The sequence below is a fragment of the Amphiprion ocellaris genome, chromosome 21, assembly GCF_022539595.1.
Source record: "Amphiprion ocellaris isolate individual 3 ecotype Okinawa chromosome 21, ASM2253959v1, whole genome shotgun sequence".
Taxonomy (NCBI): domain Eukaryota; kingdom Metazoa; phylum Chordata; class Actinopteri; family Pomacentridae; genus Amphiprion; species Amphiprion ocellaris.
The window spans coordinates 7,497,760-7,517,524 of record NC_072786.1 but is presented as its reverse complement, the minus strand read 5'-3'; the positions used below and the strand labels follow the sequence as shown (position 1 = coordinate 7,517,524).

Genomic DNA, 19,765 nt, shown 5'->3' with positions numbered 1-19,765 from the left:
GACAGGCTTTAAAGAGAGCAAGTGTTAGAAATCAATGGACAATGTCAAATGGGCAGCTGCACGAATTTTAAATGTATTTATTTTTATAATCATTTAAGCCGTCAATTTTTGTTCCTCTTTTTTGTGCCTGTAGCAACAAAAAAGAGGTGAACTTCTGTGCAAACATTTACTTGCCATCAACCTCTTAAGCTCGAGGCTATTTCTTAGATTTCCATTTAAAAAGACATCTCTGCAGAAAATACTGTAACAGTTCCACAGCTTTCAGTGAAAAAAAACAACACACTGGGATCCACGCATGAGAGACATTTGGACGAAACTTGAAATACAATAAGTCTAGTTCTTCCCATCACCAAGCCAGAATTAGATGAGAAAAACTTCACACCAAACCATGTGACAATGTGTCTGTGACCAGTGATGCTACCGAACCTGTTCTAAAAATTCTAGGAAAATCTTCTACAAATGGTGGCTGGTTGTGTTTTAATAACTAATACAGGGACCATGACTTGTGAATGACATGACAGGAAGTTCCCACGCTAAAGAACGCAACTTCAAACTAAAATGAAGACAAAAAAAGAAGAATCACATCTTTATTCCTGCTATTTACAAAATGTTACAGAAGTTCATCCCATAAATTAATAAATAAACAAACAAAAACAGTGTATGACGGAAATGAAAACACCAAACACCTCACAAGAACATACTGTATATTAGGCATTAATGGTTAAAGTGCACAGGTAGACACTGGATCTGCTGTTTTTCAGATGAAATTCGTTTGATCGTACAGACATCAAGGAGACATTTGAACTGCAGGCAGCTCATGCAGCAAGTTCTATTCGAAGTGATGTGGCGTTAAAAAGGCTTCTTCGGTGAGAGTGGTGTCAACGTTTTCCTACAAGAGCCTCTCACGACCTTCTGCAGCGGCCTCGCCAACGATTCCACAAACCATGAATTCAAAAGAACTGAGGATTCTCACCGCATGTCTACAGAATGTGCAACGAAACGGAATCTGCTCTCCCTCTAGTGGACGGATTTACCCGCTACATGTGCTTCAAGAAAGAACGAAATATACAATCTGCATAACAAGGCATCAAGACATTCTGGTGTCCTAATGAGAGATGAGACTCATTCCCCTTCCTGATAAATGTACCCAAGAAAATACATTGTTAAATAACATTACTATAATTGAATCACTTTGTAAACACTGTTTAAGAAAAGGTGCTACATAAAGGTTATTAATATTATTATTTCAAAGATTATTTGTTGCTCTAATGCTGAAAATTCATCGTGTGCTTAAGAGAATATTTAAATATGTTTGTTTAGTCCAGATGATGTGTTGAATTAGAACAAAATCAACTGAGGAAAAAAATAGCTTTTTGTGAGTGCCTTTGCAAGTTTTACATGAATTAAATTAACTATATTAATATAAGTCTTTAGTTGTGCTGGAAAAGGAGATAATTCTTACTGTAAATAACAAAACACCAGGATAAATCTAAAAACAAACAAACATGATTTGGCAGGATATTCATTAAAAACTCAACTTTAAACATGACTAAACCTTTTGAAAATGAATATTAAAGATTGGTTAAGTTCATTAAATTGCATTTTTTTTGTACAGCAGTAAGGCAAAACAGAGTAACTTCAAATCGATCTATGCATGTAGGTTACTTTTAAACATCGGTTACATGCATTAACATGTAGAAAATCATAACATATATTGCTATAGCACAAAAGTAGCCAGGTTATGGTTTACAGCATCATGTGCAAATTCAAACAAGGTCTGCTTGAAGTGGATATTAAAACGTACGAGGTGACTAGAAAGCACCGGGGACGTATCTGTTGGACTGGAGGAGAGCCATGAACTCCTGTTTCCTCTTGATCTGACCCATCAGCTTGATGCTCATAACCAGTAAAACAACCTGGAAACGGAAGCAGAGGTTAGATTAAGACAAATATTTCAATATACGTATTTAAATTTCTTCAAAGTAATCAGGCTATCATGGTAGAATTACTGCTCAAATTACAGTTTTTGTCATATTTTCAAAACTCCACACACAGTTGAGCACAGCATCCATCTGGTTGTGAACATTTAGGACAAAGTTTGGTCAATTAAGACGTCTCTAAAATGCTTCGATTTTATTAACATGCCACTTGATCAGTAACAAAATCTTGTATCCGTCTTGCTTTCTTTACAAATGCGTGCAGATGTCACGCCAGAAATGAAAATCTAGTCTTCAAAACCCTAAATAAAAGTTATAATAAACCTCTACTTCTGTAACAACAGCTGCTAAAAAGACACATTGAAACAGCTGACGAGCATCTCTGAATAAACAAATCATTGAAACACTGAGAAATAGCTGATTTAAGTTCTGCAAGATAAAGCAACCACACCTGATTCAGCTCTCAATGGGAGAACAGCCAGGTGTTAAAGTTAGAAACATAAAAACGCATTAAAAAAAAGGGACTTTTTGTTCAGTCTGGTTACAGAACAGCACAGAGGAGCAGAGAGAGAAGTATAACAATGGCATAGGATGTGATGTAAATGAGAAGATGTGGCCAAATGTTGACATTGTACAGACTAGAACAGGACTGTGCATGTTTGTTTTATTTCTCTTCTGTATTACTAGTTTATTTTTAGGTGGCAGTGCTCTTTCTTCCTCCGGCCTGTTTTCTCTCTCTCTAGGTGTGTGGCAGTGGTGGGCAGCAGGTGTGGCTGATTACCAATCAGTTGATTGGGTGCAGGTGGGAGTTGCTCATCAGGCTGCTGGGCTCACTATAAAGAGTGACTCGTCTTGTCAGTTGGTTGCTGGACCGTCTTCTAACTCACAGTTAGTGTTGCTATTAGATCTGTCTGAGCCACTGTGTTTCCCAGCTCTGCATCTAACCCTGTTCTCTCTGTGCAGTATTGACTCCTGCCTGCTTCTGTTACCGTCTCTTCTGGTTGGAAAGCCACCTGGCTGAGGCTTCCAGGCTCTACGAGGAAAGGGGCTTTCTCCAAGGAGTCTCAAAAAGTTAAGGAGGACTCTGGCTGCTGCCAAACCACTTCAGGAATGCCATTCCACTGGGAGCTGGAACCCCCGTCACAGTCAACTTGCCTTCATGTCTAGGTACCAACTGCTGGCTGCTGAACACCTGGGACAAGAATCCTTGGTTCCAACCCCATACCAGAGAGTTCAGTTAAGTTCTCGTTCCAGCAGCATCAGAAAATACAGCATTGTTGTTTTGTTTAATATGCTGACTGTGTATTCTAAGTGGCTTCTGTTTCTGGTATAGAGTTCCGTTTGTAGTTTTTGGTTTAGCCGTTGTGCAAATAAATCTTGTTTAAATTGAGTCGCTCGTCTGCTGTCTCATTTCCCTGCTCTTGAGCCTCTGCATCCGCCGTAACACATTTGTAACCATAGACCATGTAATGTATGTTCTGTTTCCCTTATTTTTCCACTCTACATTCCAAAGAGTAAAGATGACGCATTCACATTTATATAGAAAGTTGCAAATATATATAGTAGTTTACTGGTAAAAGAAACTGTACTATAACAATAAATTGGATGCATTGCTTTTTGTTTGCAGGTAGAACTAAAACATGAAAAGTTTATGTAGTTCACCGTCTGAATCCCAAAACCTGCCGAAACTTCCAAAAACTCACAATTTATGAAAGCCAGAAACTGTAAATACAAAAAGAATCCTTAGATTCTCAAGAATTTTCAACTTTCTGACAGTCCTTGAGCCATGCAAGTGTGAGCTGAAAGCCACGGCATTTCATCAGAATGACTTTATTCTACATGCCATATTTGAAAATCTTAAAAAAAAAAAGTGTTCACTCTAACCAGATTCTGTGAAAAGTAAAAATTCTGTCCTCCTCAGTGCAACCATGAGGCCACTAGTGACTCAGCTACGACCAACAGAACACACAAAAAGTCAAGGACTTTTCAATTAAACTAGACTGAGGTATGAAATTTTTTTAAAAAAATGTAAATAGTAAAACACCTATAGTATTTGGAGCCACCATTTTGTTTTTGCACTTGTGGCCACTTGGAAAAATGTTGTACATGCTGATTACAAGTTTGGTTTTTTTTTGTTTTTTTTTTTAATTTTGTTGTGTCCACAGAGGTGCAGGATTTTATACTGCGGTTAAAAATAAGCTCATAGAAAGTGAAAATGCAACAGGAGCAAAAAACACACAGGAACTGCACAACTTAACGCAGTGTAAATCCCGCCAATTTGTTCTGCTGTGAGAGTAGAAAACATCTGCTAATCTTTAAGAAGAATGATTTAAATTCTAGGTTATGTTTGCCATGTTTGGATAAAATTAGAATATGGACAAAAAGTTTTGTTTTTTATTACTTTTTGTATTTTGAAATTTGAAGTTCGTCGAGCAGGAAACTGACATTTTAGCTAATTGTGTGGTGCTAGCGTGTTGCTATGTTTAAGGGTTTAGAAAAAGTATTTATATCGGTACACACTTGATAGCACTTAAAAAAAAAAAAAAAAACTGCAGTAGCTACGTAAAATCTCACAACAAAAACACACATATATAGAAATAGATTTTTTAAAAAGTACATACCCAAAACACTCCACTTCCAAACTGTATACCCATCGCCAGTGAGAACGCAAGCTTCAGTTCAGAAACATAAATTGGTAGGCAGGGCTGTGAAAAACACATTAGATACAGAAGATAAAAGTTTAAAGTAAAGAATAAATTTCATGGGAAAATCAAGAGTTTACTGTATCAATAAGTCTGTTTATTAAGATTCTTACCTCTTGATAAACATATTGGTTCTTTGGTGCCCCAAGTGTGGCGCTGCCTCTTAGCCGGATCTGTTGAGACAAAATCATCACATAATATGACAAATATGAGGACAAATTCAAGTAAAAATTAAAAATATATATCTTTATGTTACATTCCTGGTCTTTTATTCCCGAGTTTTCCTTTCACCAATCAGTTATGATAACATATTACCCCCTGTGATGTGAAGCTACACTGTAAACATCTATTAGACCCTGTAAACCTACTTCACAGTTCAGCTTACTGACTTACAGCCTTTCGTTGTTTGTTTTCCTACTGTATATGCATTGTTGACAGGAAAAACAGACTGTCACGGCTCTCAGATGAAGCCAGATTACATTTCAGTCCACTTTTTTCTCAGGTGGAAGTACCTGAAGTTTTTTCCATCTCTACTCCGGCACTCTGCTAAACAGTACATGTCCTGTTCTGTACATAGAGGCCTTTATTATAAAGTCAGCTCAGCAAATCCAGGATATCTTTTTGTTATCAGGCTTTGTTAAACCTAACAAAACAGTCACATGATGCTGGTTTTGAATCTTGAACAAAAAAGCCACTCTATTGGCATGAGATAATCAGTCAAAGACAAGCTGAATATTTCTAACATGGAGATTAAACTATAATCCTAAACCCATATGAGCAGTAAAAAATATAATAGAGGCTTAAAATAACAGCTGCTGCAGCCAAAGTCAGGAAGGAAAGCAGACAAAAAATAGCAAATCTGACTGTGATTGTAACTGCATATTCCATTAAATGTGCTGCTTAGATGTTCTTGTTGCATATACACAGTTCTGCTTTTATTAATTCAGGTAGCTGTATTAAAACAGTCTCGGGAGCAATTTGAGAACAAATATAAAACATAATTCAAACCGATAAGTAGGCTATAGAACAATAAAATTACGCTGAAATTGTTTGAAATGAAATAAAATAAAGCAAAAAACACTGAAATTCTCTTATATCTGTGCTCATCAGGGGAAAGAAAAACGTTTTGAACACTAAAAAGTGTCACTTTCTGGGTGCTGAGCTCCACGGAATCAACAGAAAGAGAATTAATCGGTCACTAGGTGGCGTTTTTGTACACACTGATCTGTTATCTTGAACAAAATGAAGGAAAAAGTGTCACCCTGAAAAATGGAATCAAATGAAACATGCAGATGAACCTCAAGCAGAAAATAGACTAAATGTGCATGTTTTCTTTGATTCTTCAAACATTTCTTGGTCGTTTTTGGCTGTAATGTTGTGACAGTTAGCATCCATTTGTATGTGATGCTTGGCACTACCTTCATCTTTATTTTGTTTATATCATCACGTAATACGATAGCTCGTTTTATATTGATTTGGTTGTCGTAATGGTCTACCTGCCTGTCTATTCTGTCTCTATGTTCCATTTCTAAACTACAGCAGGCAGTGGAACAATAAAGACACGTGGAGCCGGTGTTTTTTTCTCCTGTTCTTCCTCAGTCTGAGAGCTTTGCGCCATTCAAAATAACAAACATCTCACTAGACAACCATTCAGACAATACTGGACTTTTACCATGAATCTCACGTTTTTGCCTTGGTAGTTGTGTGGAATGAAGCTCAGCTGACTCATCATTTTCACATTTTGTATTTGGAGCTTGCATTTTAAAACTGTATTAATGGTTTATTTTGCACACCAGGATGATTGACAGCTGCTATAGGAGAAAGTTAACCGGATCCAAGGAACCTTTTCTGGAACCAGTGCTTTCCAGTGTTTTATTGCTTCAAGTTTCAGCAATAAAATCAATGATCAAAGACAAAGTGTGCCTATAAAAGCAGTAATCCTGATGTGGGAACTTCACCGCCTATATTGTGTAGATGTAAAAGGAGATACTTACACATTTTCCTGGATACTGACAGTTACAGGAAGGAGGGATGGAAGAACCCCAGTCTTTGTATCCTTCAATAAGCCCACAGCATTCAAACTGGAGGAAACACACACATTAAAAAAAAAACACGTCAAATAAACAGCAAATCTCACATGCAGCACTTACTTCCTATTATTCCATATATTTCAGTTTAAAATCGGGATTTTTCAGCATGGATTTGTATGGAGAATGATTCCCCTACAGCTGGAGGATGTTTCTTTAAGAGAAGACACACCTACTGGTCAGGTGACGCCCTTCAGGCTTCATATACTGCAGGTGTGGCTTCAGTCTTGTTTAATGCTTTCTGAATGCTGTGTGTCTGTGTGTTTGAGGGGTAACTGCATGAAAGGAACATTCACTTTGGGGTATCTTAGGCTGTTTTAGCAGAAAGATGTTGGCCTCCATGCTTCAGGGTTAGCTGCCAGAACACTCTAGAAACCTAAAGACTGAATGTCTCAGCAGATCTAACAACAAAGTTAATCACACTATACAAGCTCTAAACAAGCTGGTGGAAGCTGTCAGCTAGCAGGGACACTCTTGAATGGGCCTTGTCTTGTTGATAACAAAGATAAGGTGTGTGTTGTGTGAAGCCATTAGCATGAACTGCTACAAGTATGTATTTGCATTCCTTTAAAATACCCGCATATACAATCTCTGCTGCTAAGAGATGATTCCAAATAAAAGACCCAGTCCAAAAATGGGAATTTTCAAGAGATCCCTGTCCACTGTGAAAACACGACTGAAGATCAGTCAAGAGCACGTTAAAACAACAAGCAGCAGTATAGCCTTAACCCTAAAACCATGCTGGCCAATCAGAAGCCTTAATAAGAGCTAATGCTACAAGCTCTAAGAGGCTACTGACTGTGGTACACTGAGGAAGAGGGGAATCGTACATGTGGTTTGAATCTTACACCTGTTTCTCAATGTAGTGGATGAGTTTATCTGCATAGCACCATTCATCCCCAAGGCAAGTCAAGGGACTTTACAGAGGCATGGAAATATATTTAGAAAGGAATATTGAAATTAAAGTCACAAAACAAACGCAAGATATTAAGGCGCTAAAATTAAAGAATTACATTAAAATAGAGATTAAAATCCTAGAAATAAAACATGATTTGACTAATTAAAGAACTAAGATGATTAATCTGAGAAAGCTGTAGTAAATAATGTTTCCAGGCCTGATTTAAATGAGGCCTCATGTGTTCAGGAAGTTTGTTCCATGGACTGAATGCTGCTTCACTCTGTTTGGTTTTGGTTCTGGGAACAGACAGTAAGCCTGTTGCTGATGACCTGAGGGGTCTGGATGCTTGGTAGGGAACTAACAAGTCTATGGCTGCCACTAACATACATTTTCCCCCAAAAAAGCAACAACGTGTACACAGAAGTTTACATATTAAATATGTGAAACTATAGAGTTACCCTGGAAGCTTGAACATAACAAATAAATGAAAAGGAGGCCTTGGTCTATGTATTGAATAAAGTACAACATGGACAAACTACATACCTCTTGATTTGTGTAACCGTTCTCTGACTTTGGCGGTAGCAATCCTGTAAAAATACTGCTAATTTCACAGCACAACCATCGTCTTTAGCTCGCGAATAGTGAGTTGGGAGGTGATTTGCATTAAATGTAATTGAGGTTGCAGCAGTTTGGACATGACTGCTGGTTAACATGGAGTCTCAATGGGTGGCTCTTCAGGCACAATTTCATGCTAGCTTTTTTTGTCTTAACACAGAAACAGAAAATACCTAAATGAGAACAGCTTTATTGGGGATTTGGCTGTATTAAAATACAATATATGTGAGCACAGAGAGCAAACAGAAGTTCTCTCTGTGTGTTTTCTGTGCAGTTTATAAATCACCCTTTGGTTCTGTGGTAATTTAAAATACTCCCAGAGTTTTAGATGATATCTTGAGATGTTCATTCTTGTAAGTGTGCCTCTATGTTCAATGCGCTTTTGACACATTTTTTTAACCCTCTGATGCACAACATGGGTCAAAAGTGACCCAAATCCAATGGAAAATGAGTATCTCCTGAACCACACTGCGCATCAAAGAGTTAAAATGGCTGCATTCAAAACTTGGCACAATGGCAACGAGCTCAAAATACTAAATAATGCTGCTCACCTCTTCCTGAATGCTGTACAGCAGCGTCCTGTTGGCTTTGCTTGTTGTGCTGAGCGGCATCATGGACAGCAGCTTGGTTTCCTCACGTACCACACGTTTCTGAGGGGAGGAATCACGGTGGAATCTTTTCTTTGTAAACGCACACATACCGTAGCTTTTTATAAGCTTTAGCTGTTGCTGTACTCTAAAGAATAAATTAAATATTGTAGGGAGAAAAAAATCCAAATTGCTTGTTCAAGCCGTTTACCGTACCTCATAAATATCTTGGTAACTTAGTGCTGTTCTAACAATTATTGTTTGACTGGCTGCTGCCATCCCGGCTGCATACTGCACACACACACAAGAAACAGAATTTTGCACTATAAAACACGTACAGTTTACACACACGGGAAAAGAAAATTGTTTGACAGAGATACAATAACACACACAGTTGAAATAAAATGCATAAATTGGTGTTTTGTTTTTTTTTGTTGTTTTTTTTTTTACCAGAATCAAGCACCATCTCTTTCCTTGGCAGGCTCCGAACACGCCGAGCACCGAGAGCAGCAAGCAGCCGATCTCTATGATGTACATTATCACTACAGAAGCATGGGACACCATCTGCAGAGGGAAATCACACAGGATGTCAGTTTTTTTGTAATAAAATGGGCTAAAATCAAAGGATATGTGCAGGAAGAATCATTCACCTGACCTGAGATAATCACTTCCACTTAGAATTAATCTTATTTCGTTTGTCAAGGATGCATTGCAAAGACAGCGGCTACAAAAGAGGTCATAGGTCACGGTCGGCCACAGAACAGCGTGAAGATAATTCACTGTCTGGCTCAGGGACAAGCAAACACTTTCAAAATACGAGCCAGCAGTTCATCCAGAGAGGGGAAAAAGGACACATTTTTGAAAAAAGGTGCTGCGTTCAGCCAGTATTGATGGAAGGAGGCTCATGCATTAATAATCGTCTCCTTTTTGAAGCCGAGACAAGAGAGGAGTTATTTTTTTTTCTCCTGCTGGGACTAAAAAAGAAGCAGAAGTCAATCTTACTTTGCCAGTTTGGAGGAGGTCCCTGTGCCACGCCACTGTCATAGTCAACATGAAGAAACACAGCGCCTTCAGAGAGGAAACACACATTTGTTCTAAGTTTAGAGAAAACAAAGTGTTTAAGGCTGCAGGAGATTAATAGATTAATAATATAGTGTCTGAATTGGATTTTGCAGCTTGGACATGTTTTTAATTTCACTTCTTAAAGGAGCAGAGGAAGGCAGTGGGAGGAGATCAGGATTAACAAAACAAAGGAAGGCCTGCACTTAAAAAATACAACAATATGAGCTTTTTCAGAATATTAGATGAATAATTTTAGGGGAAACGGGTTCATATGAGGAAAAATGAAAAAGGATGCAATCATAACCATCATTGCTGCATCTTTTTTTTGCAATCAGCCAACAGAATTTCCCCTATTTCATGACTTAATTGTGTATAAAACCAATGTAAAAGCATCCTGCAGGCGTTGCAACACAACACTGATGGAGATGCTTCGCTGCAGTAACAAATAAGCTCCATCGCGACCCTCACTGACGATCCGCAGCAACATTTCATCACAGAAAACAGCCCATACAAAGGAAATCAAACAGGCCTCGGGGGCTTAAGCTGCATTCATGGAAATGTACCTACCATATGCACAGCATTTGCAAAGATGAACGGCCTTTTCAGGCTCGTTTTGTCCGCCACCACGACCACCGCGCTCCGCTGCATCCTGCTGCTCGCCAGGCTTCCAAACGCCCTTTTTACGTAGAGGGAATATCAAGGCTGAGGACCTGGAGCTGTAGCAGTGAGGGCATCTGTCTCCTGCATCCGCACAGGACGTCACTGTGATGTGCTGGATGTAGGGGGCTGCGCTGCGTTCAGGGGCATCAGGGAAACGTTGGGATCAGGAGGTTTTACGCACAGGATTTATAGATTCAATCAGGAGTGGCTGCAGCAGCGTTTGAGTGGATTATGTGCGTGATCCCTCCCTACTGAATCTAAAAATACATTAAGCTGATGATGTTTTGTAGCTGTGACACATGTTGACCATAAAAATACATGAATAAACAACAATATAAAGGGTCAGTTATAGATATAAACTCTGCCCCAGGTTTGCAAAATTGACACAAGTAAAAAAGTATAGAGCAAGAGTGTCAAAGTCATCATAGTTCAGGGGCCACGTTCAGCCCAATTTGGTCTTAAGTGGAAGAGTACAATCACAGCATAATAACCTATAAATAGCAACAACTCCAAATATTTCCCTTTGCTTTAGTGCAAAAAAATACATTATGAAATGAAAATATACATAAACATTATAACTTTCAGATCACAATGTTTCTGCAAAAAGCACAAAACATTCAGTCGCAGGTATCTGGAACTGAACAATCTCGTATTTTACTTTATGATCAAAACAACTAGTCAAGATCTAGAAATAATTTTTAAAATGACATTCATTTACACATTTGTGTAGTGATCGTGACCACCACACCACACAGACTAAAGTGGGAACTATAAAGAAGGAAGATTAAGTTGTCCCCCTGCATTGTAAATGTGTTAGTTTTATACATAAAAGAATATATATAAGTTGTGGCAGTACAGTGGACAAATTTAAAATAGCTGTTACTTTTATTGAAAAGGTGCAGTTAATGTCTTCTCTGTAATATGTTTGACACCATTGTTCATGTCTTCCTCATTTGTTGTCACACTTAAATAAATCAGCGCAACTACTAACATGTTGCTTTTATCCATTTCTTGGTTTGAGAATTGCTTGTAGATGTGTATTTCACCTTTAAATATTCAAAAACTCAATTTGTTTTCATTTTGAAGCCATACATTTGCTTAGTATGTGAGTCATAATCCATACTTGCCATTTCCTCCTCTATATAATTCAGCATTGTTCAAATTGTCAGCTAGAATTTAAAATCAAGTTCTGAGATCCCAAAGCTTTAAAGGCTCCTACATGTGTCTGCAGGCACAAACATCCAAAATAAGCTTTGAGCTGTGATGTCAAAAAACTTTGTTATGATTAAAAATGGCTTAAATGAAATGTTGGAGTGTCCACATTTGGTCAAGTAAAAAATAAATTTTATCCGTGCAGCACATTTAAAATAGCAAGAAACACAGTACTGCACAACTGAAAAACAGCAAGTCATAAGACACAGTGAAACACAAAGGATAAATCTTAATAAAACATAATAAAATAATGAATATAGAAAAGATGCAAAATAATACGGGTTGAAATCAGAGTCTTAAGCTTCATTTAAATCGAATGCCAAAGAGAAAAAGTGGGCTTTTAGCAACTTGAGTTTCCAAACAGAAGTTCTCGCATGAAAAGCCAAACTGTTTCAAAGATTAGAAACAACTGCTGCAAGGCCTCGATCATCTCTATTTTAGTGTCTAGATCTCAGAACATCTAAGAACATCTGGTCTCTCAGTGATCTAGCTGGGATATGAAGATGTAAGAGTTGGGCCTAATAAGTTGCAACCCTTTCAAACCCTTAAAAAGTAACAAAAAAATCTTAAAATGAATACTGGAAATGACGGGACAGATAATATGATGCAGTCATGCAGTATGGAAAACTATAAAATACTTTTTTTTAAAAAGCTGAATTTTAAGATACTAATTATACTAAATTACATTTTATTTGGTTTTACAATGAGGTAATATTAACAAAATGCTCATAATGAAACATACATCTCTACTTACTTAAGTATAAAACACGTTAAAATATTATTTTTTATTAATTTAATGCCACTTTAGTTTGAAAAATAATAATAGCCTATACACTATAACAAAACCTTGGAAAAGGGAAAAGTGTATTACAATCGCATGTCTACACAAGTGGATTTTTATAAACTTGATGGAAAAATGCACAGCTGCTTTTGGAAAACTATAACAAACAGCTTTGCACTAAAGTACAGTTCCTAAATTAATACACCGAGATGCATTAATGCAGCATTTAGTGACTTTAAACAGACACTATTTCTGTGGGGTTTGAAGAGGTTAGGTGACTACATTTCCCAGAATCCACAGCGATAATGGGGCCGGGCCACTTGCCCAGAACAGGTAGGGTGGGTTTCTATTGTTACCACAGGTGCTGTGAAGACAGAGAGACTGTAGGAGGAAGGAAAACCTGATGAGAGAACCAGGAGGAGGAAACATACTGACACGTGCAGCAGCAGGTGGATCAGACAGCGACCTGGATGATAAACAAGCATCTCATTTTTTAACTTTTACAACCAGAGCCTGAGCAGGAAAGGATAGGATTCATGCTGTGGGCCATAAAGTGGGTCAACACCTGAGAAGGAGCTGAAAGGGGAAGCAGAACTGAGGCAGTTTTGTCCTGGGAAAGACTGAACAAACGGAGAAAATGCAGAATTACAAAGAAAATACTTTAGTTTTTAGCAGCTGAAGACGTAAACGGCTAATAGTTGAAATTTTAGCTCAAGTAAATTGATTGTTTTTGTGTTTTGTAGCATTTGAGCAGGTTCTGTTTGCGTTTTGACAAATTGTGTTACAACCCTAAACTGGTTTTACAGGCTGAACTAATGCAACTGCTGCTGATCTACCCGGCTGATCAGCTGTAGCTTCTACTAGAGAAAGAAACTGAGCAGCACGTTGTTTTGGATAAAGATAACTCAGCATCTCTCACCTCAACCTCAAAGGCCAAACATTCCAAGTGATCTACAGTAAAGGAGGCAGCATTTCCTCCTCATCAGCACAGAAAAGGCTCCACCATGCAGACGCCAGGACCTGAGCATGACGACTCCTTTGATTTTCTGTTCAAGATCATCCTGATCGGAGACTCCAACGTGGGGAAAACCTGTGTGGTTCAGAATTTCAAGTCTGGGATGTTCTCTAAGAAGCAGCAGAACACAATCGGGGTGGATTTCACTGTGCGAACTGTGGATATCGAGGGGAAGAAAGTCAAGGTTAGTCCAGTTTGTGGTGTGAAAAGTTGACTTTTCTGTGCAAGAAACCAACTGAATCAGCTCAGAATTGGAGTATCAGGAGTTATTATTCTTTAGATACTACTTAACAGATAACCTAGTAAACGCTCTGATCCTTATCTGGTTGTAGAGTCAGCTGGCTCTGACTATGACAGCAAGGAGTCAGGCCTTCTGGTAAAATATTGATTGAAATACATTATGCACTCAAAAGTATGTGGACACCAATTGACCTCTGGTGTGTAAACTGCTTTTAGCTCTAATGTGAGGGAAATCTAAGAGCGTTCAGTGAAATTTGGATCATCAGGCAGAATTTTCCAAGTGCAGTTCTACAGAGCAAGGAGTTTTTAACGCAGCATTTCAAAAAATACTAGGTTTATTTGCATCTTCTTTAGTCTTCTTGGTCTGCAACCTGACAGTACATTTCTATGCAGGACTGTCTTCTTTGAGATTTCAGTTCAAGACTTGGCTAAATCATTCACCAGTGTCATGGCAGCTGTTGTCCGGTTTTTAGACACTTCTCTCACTAGTTTTCTTTCCAGAGTCTTTGGAATCTTTCACTTCTGCCAGTCTTCTTCTGTACTGTGCGGCTCTCTATGAACTTCTTGACAGTACTTCTCACTTGGAAATGTTTCAATAAACTTGGGTTCTTCTGCTTTGCAAGCATCAACAATTGTTTTTCTCAAGTCCAAGCTGATTTCTTTAGCTGGGTGTCCAAATACTTTTGTGTATCTGGAAAACTAAATGGAAAACGTAAGGTTTTGCTACTATAAATGGGGCAATTTCTGGGCTTCTTTCAAACACGCAGGCGTGATAAACTCTGGGTGTCAATGACAAAATAGCAAAGTGTTTTTCTGGCTATAGTTAGTCCAAAACCAGTCAGACCAGCTGCTCACATGAGGGACCTGCCGTTCAGGTTTTTCTGCTTGAGCTTTTGTACAGACAGAAATAAACTCCTCTGTTCTGTCCTGAAGCTAGAAAAAGAAGTAGTTGTTTAGGCGGATCACAATTAGTTCTGCCTGAACTGAAAGTTACTGCATCACCTGAGTACTTCTGCTATGTGATTCAGTTAGATTGCGGCTTATGCAGTTGTTATAATCTTCAAGAGACTGATTATTCATATGAATTTTGACCAAGCAGGCAAACACAGACACTATAGTTCACTGTCAGGTATAGACTAAGGGTAAGGAAGCACAGAGAGGTCAAAAAAACACTTTCTGTACTGGCAAATCCCAATTTACTACACTCTGATGAGTGTAGTAAATTGAGAAAGATTTTATATTTCAGTTAAATCACGGCTCATGTAAGTTAAGGTTGCAAAGCATGCATGTAGTTATAAAACACTATAAGGAAGTTGGTAGTGTTTCAACAAGAGCCAATTCACTTAGTGGTTTGCTAATGTTTTTTTTACAACTTGTACATAATGAAGGAGTCACAATGCTGGGCGAAATACTGCCAGAATGGTCAGGTTAAGCTTTTATTTAATTCCTTGGTTATTATCTGATTTTCTAGCCTAACAAACCGTTTACACTTGCACTGAGAAGACAAATAACTGGGGCTGTGAGTCTCACTGGTTGCTATGACAGTTGTTACCATACTGGTCTGTTATATCCTCAGGGAGATTTCTGCACAGGGAGATCAAAGGATCTGCTCTGAAACATTATTTCAATTGTGTGTGCTGGTGTAGCCCGTTTTCTTGCCGTTTATATGCATATCAGTCATATATCCAGTCATGTATAGCTCATTCACTGAGTTACCGAATTGTAGGTGATCATTTGTGTGTCAGAACCCAAATCCAAAACGCACTGTGAGCAGGATATGATCCATTTTATTGGAAAACCCCATTTAATTTCAAATCTCACACCTTAACATGGATGTCATTACCTTGATTATGGTTATAATTTTCGCACTTTTGGTGTCACAGATGCAGGTGTGGGACACGGCAGGTCAGGAGAGGTTTCGTACCATCACCCAGAGCTACTACCGCAGCGCTCACGGAGCCATGATCGCCTACGACATCACAAGACGCTCCACCTTTGACTCAGTGACCCACTGGATCAAGGAGGTGGAGCTGTATGGAGCTGCCAACGTGGTGCTGGTTGTCATAGGTGGGCGTGAGTGGGAACGTTAATGTGTGAATGCATGAAAATAGTATGTGGGTGGACAAAACAACAGATGATTACAATAACCCTGCAATAAGAGCACCGTAACTATCAATGTATTAACCTTCTGACTTCTAAAACCTGCTGGCAGGTTTGACAGCCCTGTTTTGTTTTGTTTGTTTTTTTTTAAAAAAAAAAGACAGCCAGAAACTATTTCCAAAAAAATGCTTCATTACAAATGCATAATTAATACCGTAGTGTAGTTTGCTTGTGCAAATCTATACTATACACCTTGTGGAGTTAGTCTGTGGCCTCTAAATATTTAAATGCACAAATATTTAGCTCGCAAGTCAATATTACATATCATGCTTCAGATTTTATTCTAAGGACTTTGAGCAGCCCACAGGTATCAAAAACTGTGAAAGAAAATCTTTTGAAAATAAATTTCTAACTTTAAACTATTGTTATTTGAATAGTAAAAAGCAAGTGAATTGAAACACAAAGCAATGTGCTGCTGATGGAGGGGTTGATAAATATTTTCAACTTTAATTCAAATTTATTCACTTTATGAATGCTAACGTGGGGAAATTTAAACTGTCAGTTTGCTGAATCAACTCCAGTACAACAAAGTACCTTCAAACATATTGCTGTTCGCATTCCACTTTAAAACGTATGTTTGCAGAAGTACTTACAGCGCTGTATGTACACCTAATCATGCTGAGATGTTAGCATGTAAATTGGGATATTGTGTATACATCACTCAGCTTACTGTTTGTTTCCATGTAGGCAACAAATGTGACCTGGAGGACGAACGGCAGGTTCAGTTTGAGGAGGCCTGCAATCTAGCAAAGGAGAAAGGGATCCTAGCTGCTCTAGAAACATCTGCAAAGGTAAAGCGTGTTTCTACACAGCTAAAACACAAAGGAGAGGTTCTGCAGTTGGTTATAGTTGTTACATGAATGTTTTTTTCCCATCTAGGAGAGTCAGAATGTAGAAGAAGCCTTCCTGATGATGGCCAGAGAGCTGCTGTCTCGTAATGGCCTTTATGTCCAGCAGGGGGACTTGGACGGCAACACACCTCACGTTCTCCTCAGATCCAATTCTCGACCAGTCGATGGCGCTGCAGCTGCATATACACCTACAGAGAAGAAGACGTGTTGCTGATGCACAGGAAGAGAGGATGGGGATGTTCGAGATTATAAACTGAAGGACTTTATTAAAATATTGGACAGGAATGGAAGAAAAATCTTTGGATGTGGGTTAGAACCAGCAGGACCTCGAGAACCAAGAACCTTTGCATTGAGGAGATTAAGGAAAATATTTTAAAGTATTAAAAATATCAATTCAGTGTACTTTCTGGGACCTACCTGACCTGAGAGAACTGTGAACCAGGCATGTTTGCCAGTAAACAAATAAGAGAAAATGGTGATGGTGAGGGGTGTCATCAGTGTTCTACGAAGGTTACAGTGACCAGTCTTATCTGCATCAATTATACCTGAACTGTTGGCATTTTTTAGTTAATGTCATGGTTTTTAATGTCACCCAAGGAAACGGATTCACAGTTCTGTATCTCTTCTGTGTTTTTACATTGGAATTACTATTCTTTGTGTTTTATTTTGTCTAAATGCTGTCTTCATGCTTCACGCTGCTGAGAAAACTTCTAAAAACCTGGAAAAGGACTATAAGATGAGATTTCAGCCCTTCTTGTGATGCCGCTGTGATGCTGGAAAACATCCACGAGAACTTGCTGCAAACCAAAACACTGTGAATTATTCATATTTGTTTGACTTTGTCTTGTGACGGTTCTAAACATGATGATGTCTCACTTTGTCATGAATTGCTTTGGTTGTGTTCCAAATGGTCTCTTTCAGTTTCTTGTCAGTCCACATAATAAATCAGGGTCAAAACTGACCTGCTGTGAGGAACAACGGTTTTCTAAAGCAGGTTTTTCAGCCACTAATTACCAAAATAACAGTGCCAAAGAGTCACAACCCCAACAGTCCCCTGAGGTTGACTTATTACTTTCATTTAAGCTCACCTAATGAGGGGGGCGTGCATTACGCTTGGAGCACCGCAAATCTGTTCTGTTTGGGAACCTATTTCTATTTTAGTGCTTTGGCTAAGAGGGTCACATACACATTAGCAACAAATCAATACTGTGGCTTAGTTTCTACAAGTATTTTCTCATTTGGTGTGTTGATGGTGGAATAAAGCGCTGTCAGTCCAACATCTATCAAAACTCCCAAGTAGGTTGAGATGAAAGTTTGAAGGCCATACTAGATGATTTATTGTATTTTCAAATGATTAAAACCATTCAATAATCTGTAGACCATGTTAACTGCAGCGAGTAAATGGTCTTCTTTTCTGACTTAAAGAAAAAGTTCAAAATTTAATTTCTGTTCCTATGGTTATCCTTTAGTTAATCCACACTCTTGTCAGATGTGGCTTTAAAGGGCAATGATCAGCTTGTGACCAATAAATAGTTTTGTTCACCCATGACGATCGGAAGTCACCTCAAAATTCAACTTTATTCAAATGGAATGATGCCACAGATGACAAGAGGGAGACGAGACTTGGTTGTTGGCATGCTGGATGTTAGTATGTTAGCTATGGCAGTAGTCAGGCACTTGAATGTCCACAATTCCGCCATTTGTCATCTAAGAATTAGTTTCAAACAACATGGTACGACAGGCAATCTGACACCACTAGAGCTTAGGATCATCACATCCAGCTTGTCCATCTGTAAAATCATTTGTGATCAGCTGCACTGCTGATGAAATTTGTGGTGTTTGACCAACAACCAGAAGATATCTGCTCAAAGTGTAAGGAATCACAGAAGGGAATATGGTTTGCTATAATGACGCCCATACCAAGGCCTTCACCTAAAAGCAGAGCAATGTAATCAGCTCCAGTTGGTACCCACTTACGTTCATTGGACGCTATCAACATTGAGGACGGCCTTTTTTGTTGATTTATCATCTTTTCAGTTGGCAGACTTTGCGTTTGGTGTCTCATGGGTGAACAATGTGTGGATGTCAACATTTAGGTGGCTCATAGAGAAGGAGAAGTGATATTGTAGGCAGGAATATGTCATGAACAAATAATACCACAAGGCCTAGCTCAATATCTAATGATATCGAGATGAAATCCTCACATCTATTGTTATCCTGTCCATTTGCCACCATCACTTGACATGTCAACAAGACAGAATCCCACCAGAATATGCACTGCTGCATATAGCAGCTAAAAATCCTCCACTCCTACCATGGCCTGCATACTTCTAGATATGTCACCCATTGAACATCTGCAGAATGTTCTGGTTGGACATGTCCAACAACATGATCCTGTCTCCCAAAATGTCTGCTAACTTCACCAAGGCCTTCAGGAACATTGGGAAAACATTCTACCGGCTGGAATCGACAACCCTTATTAATTCTATGCATCCCAGATATATGACTTGCTATTGACTTGTGATTTCTGCTCTATGACTTGACATTTCCACTCTGATGTCTATTTTGTTGTCGTGCTCAATCAGATACTAATTCCCCACATGAAGAAGAATGGCTAGAATTTAATCAAATGTAACAAGCTGTATTTAAATTTCTTTTCACTGTCTGAGAACTACCTTGAAGAAGTTTGAGCTGTGACGAATACTGGCACAACACCCTCCTCAAATCTTTAAATCATCCTCTGACGCAACTATTTCCTTTGAACACTAGATGGTAGTGTTCTGTTACACATGACTGTTGTTGCTGGACACTCACTTCCTTACACAATAAAAGTGATTTAAAACATCTGTGAGCGCACTAAGAAACAATTAACCAGGTTTAGATGCAAGCCAGGAGACAGGAAAAAAGTCAAATCATCCTTAAGGGCAAGCTGTGCCAAGATTACTTCCTCTAAAATCG

The 19,765-nt window shown here is 38.6% G+C and overlaps 2 protein-coding genes across 3 annotated transcripts; one reads left to right on the top strand and one right to left on the bottom strand.

Moving 5' to 3' along the window:
* Positions 1-559: 559 nt before the first annotated feature.
* Positions 560-10,668, bottom strand: LOC111579804 (tetraspanin-8-like). 2 transcript variants are annotated; one of them, XM_023287246.3, is made up of 9 exons: positions 10,456-10,666; positions 9,829-9,894; positions 9,277-9,390; positions 9,043-9,117; positions 8,791-8,889; positions 6,634-6,720; positions 4,753-4,812; positions 4,559-4,642; positions 560-1,916 (listed from the first exon to the last, which is right to left on the bottom strand). In XM_023287246.3, the coding sequence occupies exons 1-9, from the start codon at positions 10,534-10,536 to the stop codon at positions 1,812-1,814; spliced, it is 771 nt and encodes a 256-aa protein (XP_023143014.1). In that variant the 5' UTR covers positions 10,537-10,666; the 3' UTR covers positions 560-1,811. The 2 variants fall into 2 exon arrangements, with proteins under 2 accessions (XP_023143014.1, XP_023143016.1); XM_023287248.3 differs by lacking the exon at positions 9,043-9,117 and having other exon boundaries at positions 10,456-10,668.
* Positions 10,669-12,936: 2,268 nt separating this feature from the next.
* LOC111579800 (ras-related protein Rab-19-like) lies at positions 12,937-18,209 on the top strand. The gene is made up of 4 exons (XM_023287240.3): positions 12,937-13,740; positions 15,680-15,863; positions 16,644-16,747; positions 16,836-18,209. The coding sequence occupies exons 1-4, from the start codon at positions 13,546-13,548 to the stop codon at positions 17,019-17,021; spliced, it is 669 nt and encodes a 222-aa protein (XP_023143008.2). The 5' UTR covers positions 12,937-13,545; the 3' UTR covers positions 17,022-18,209.
* The last annotated feature ends 1,556 nt before the right edge of the window (positions 18,210-19,765 follow it).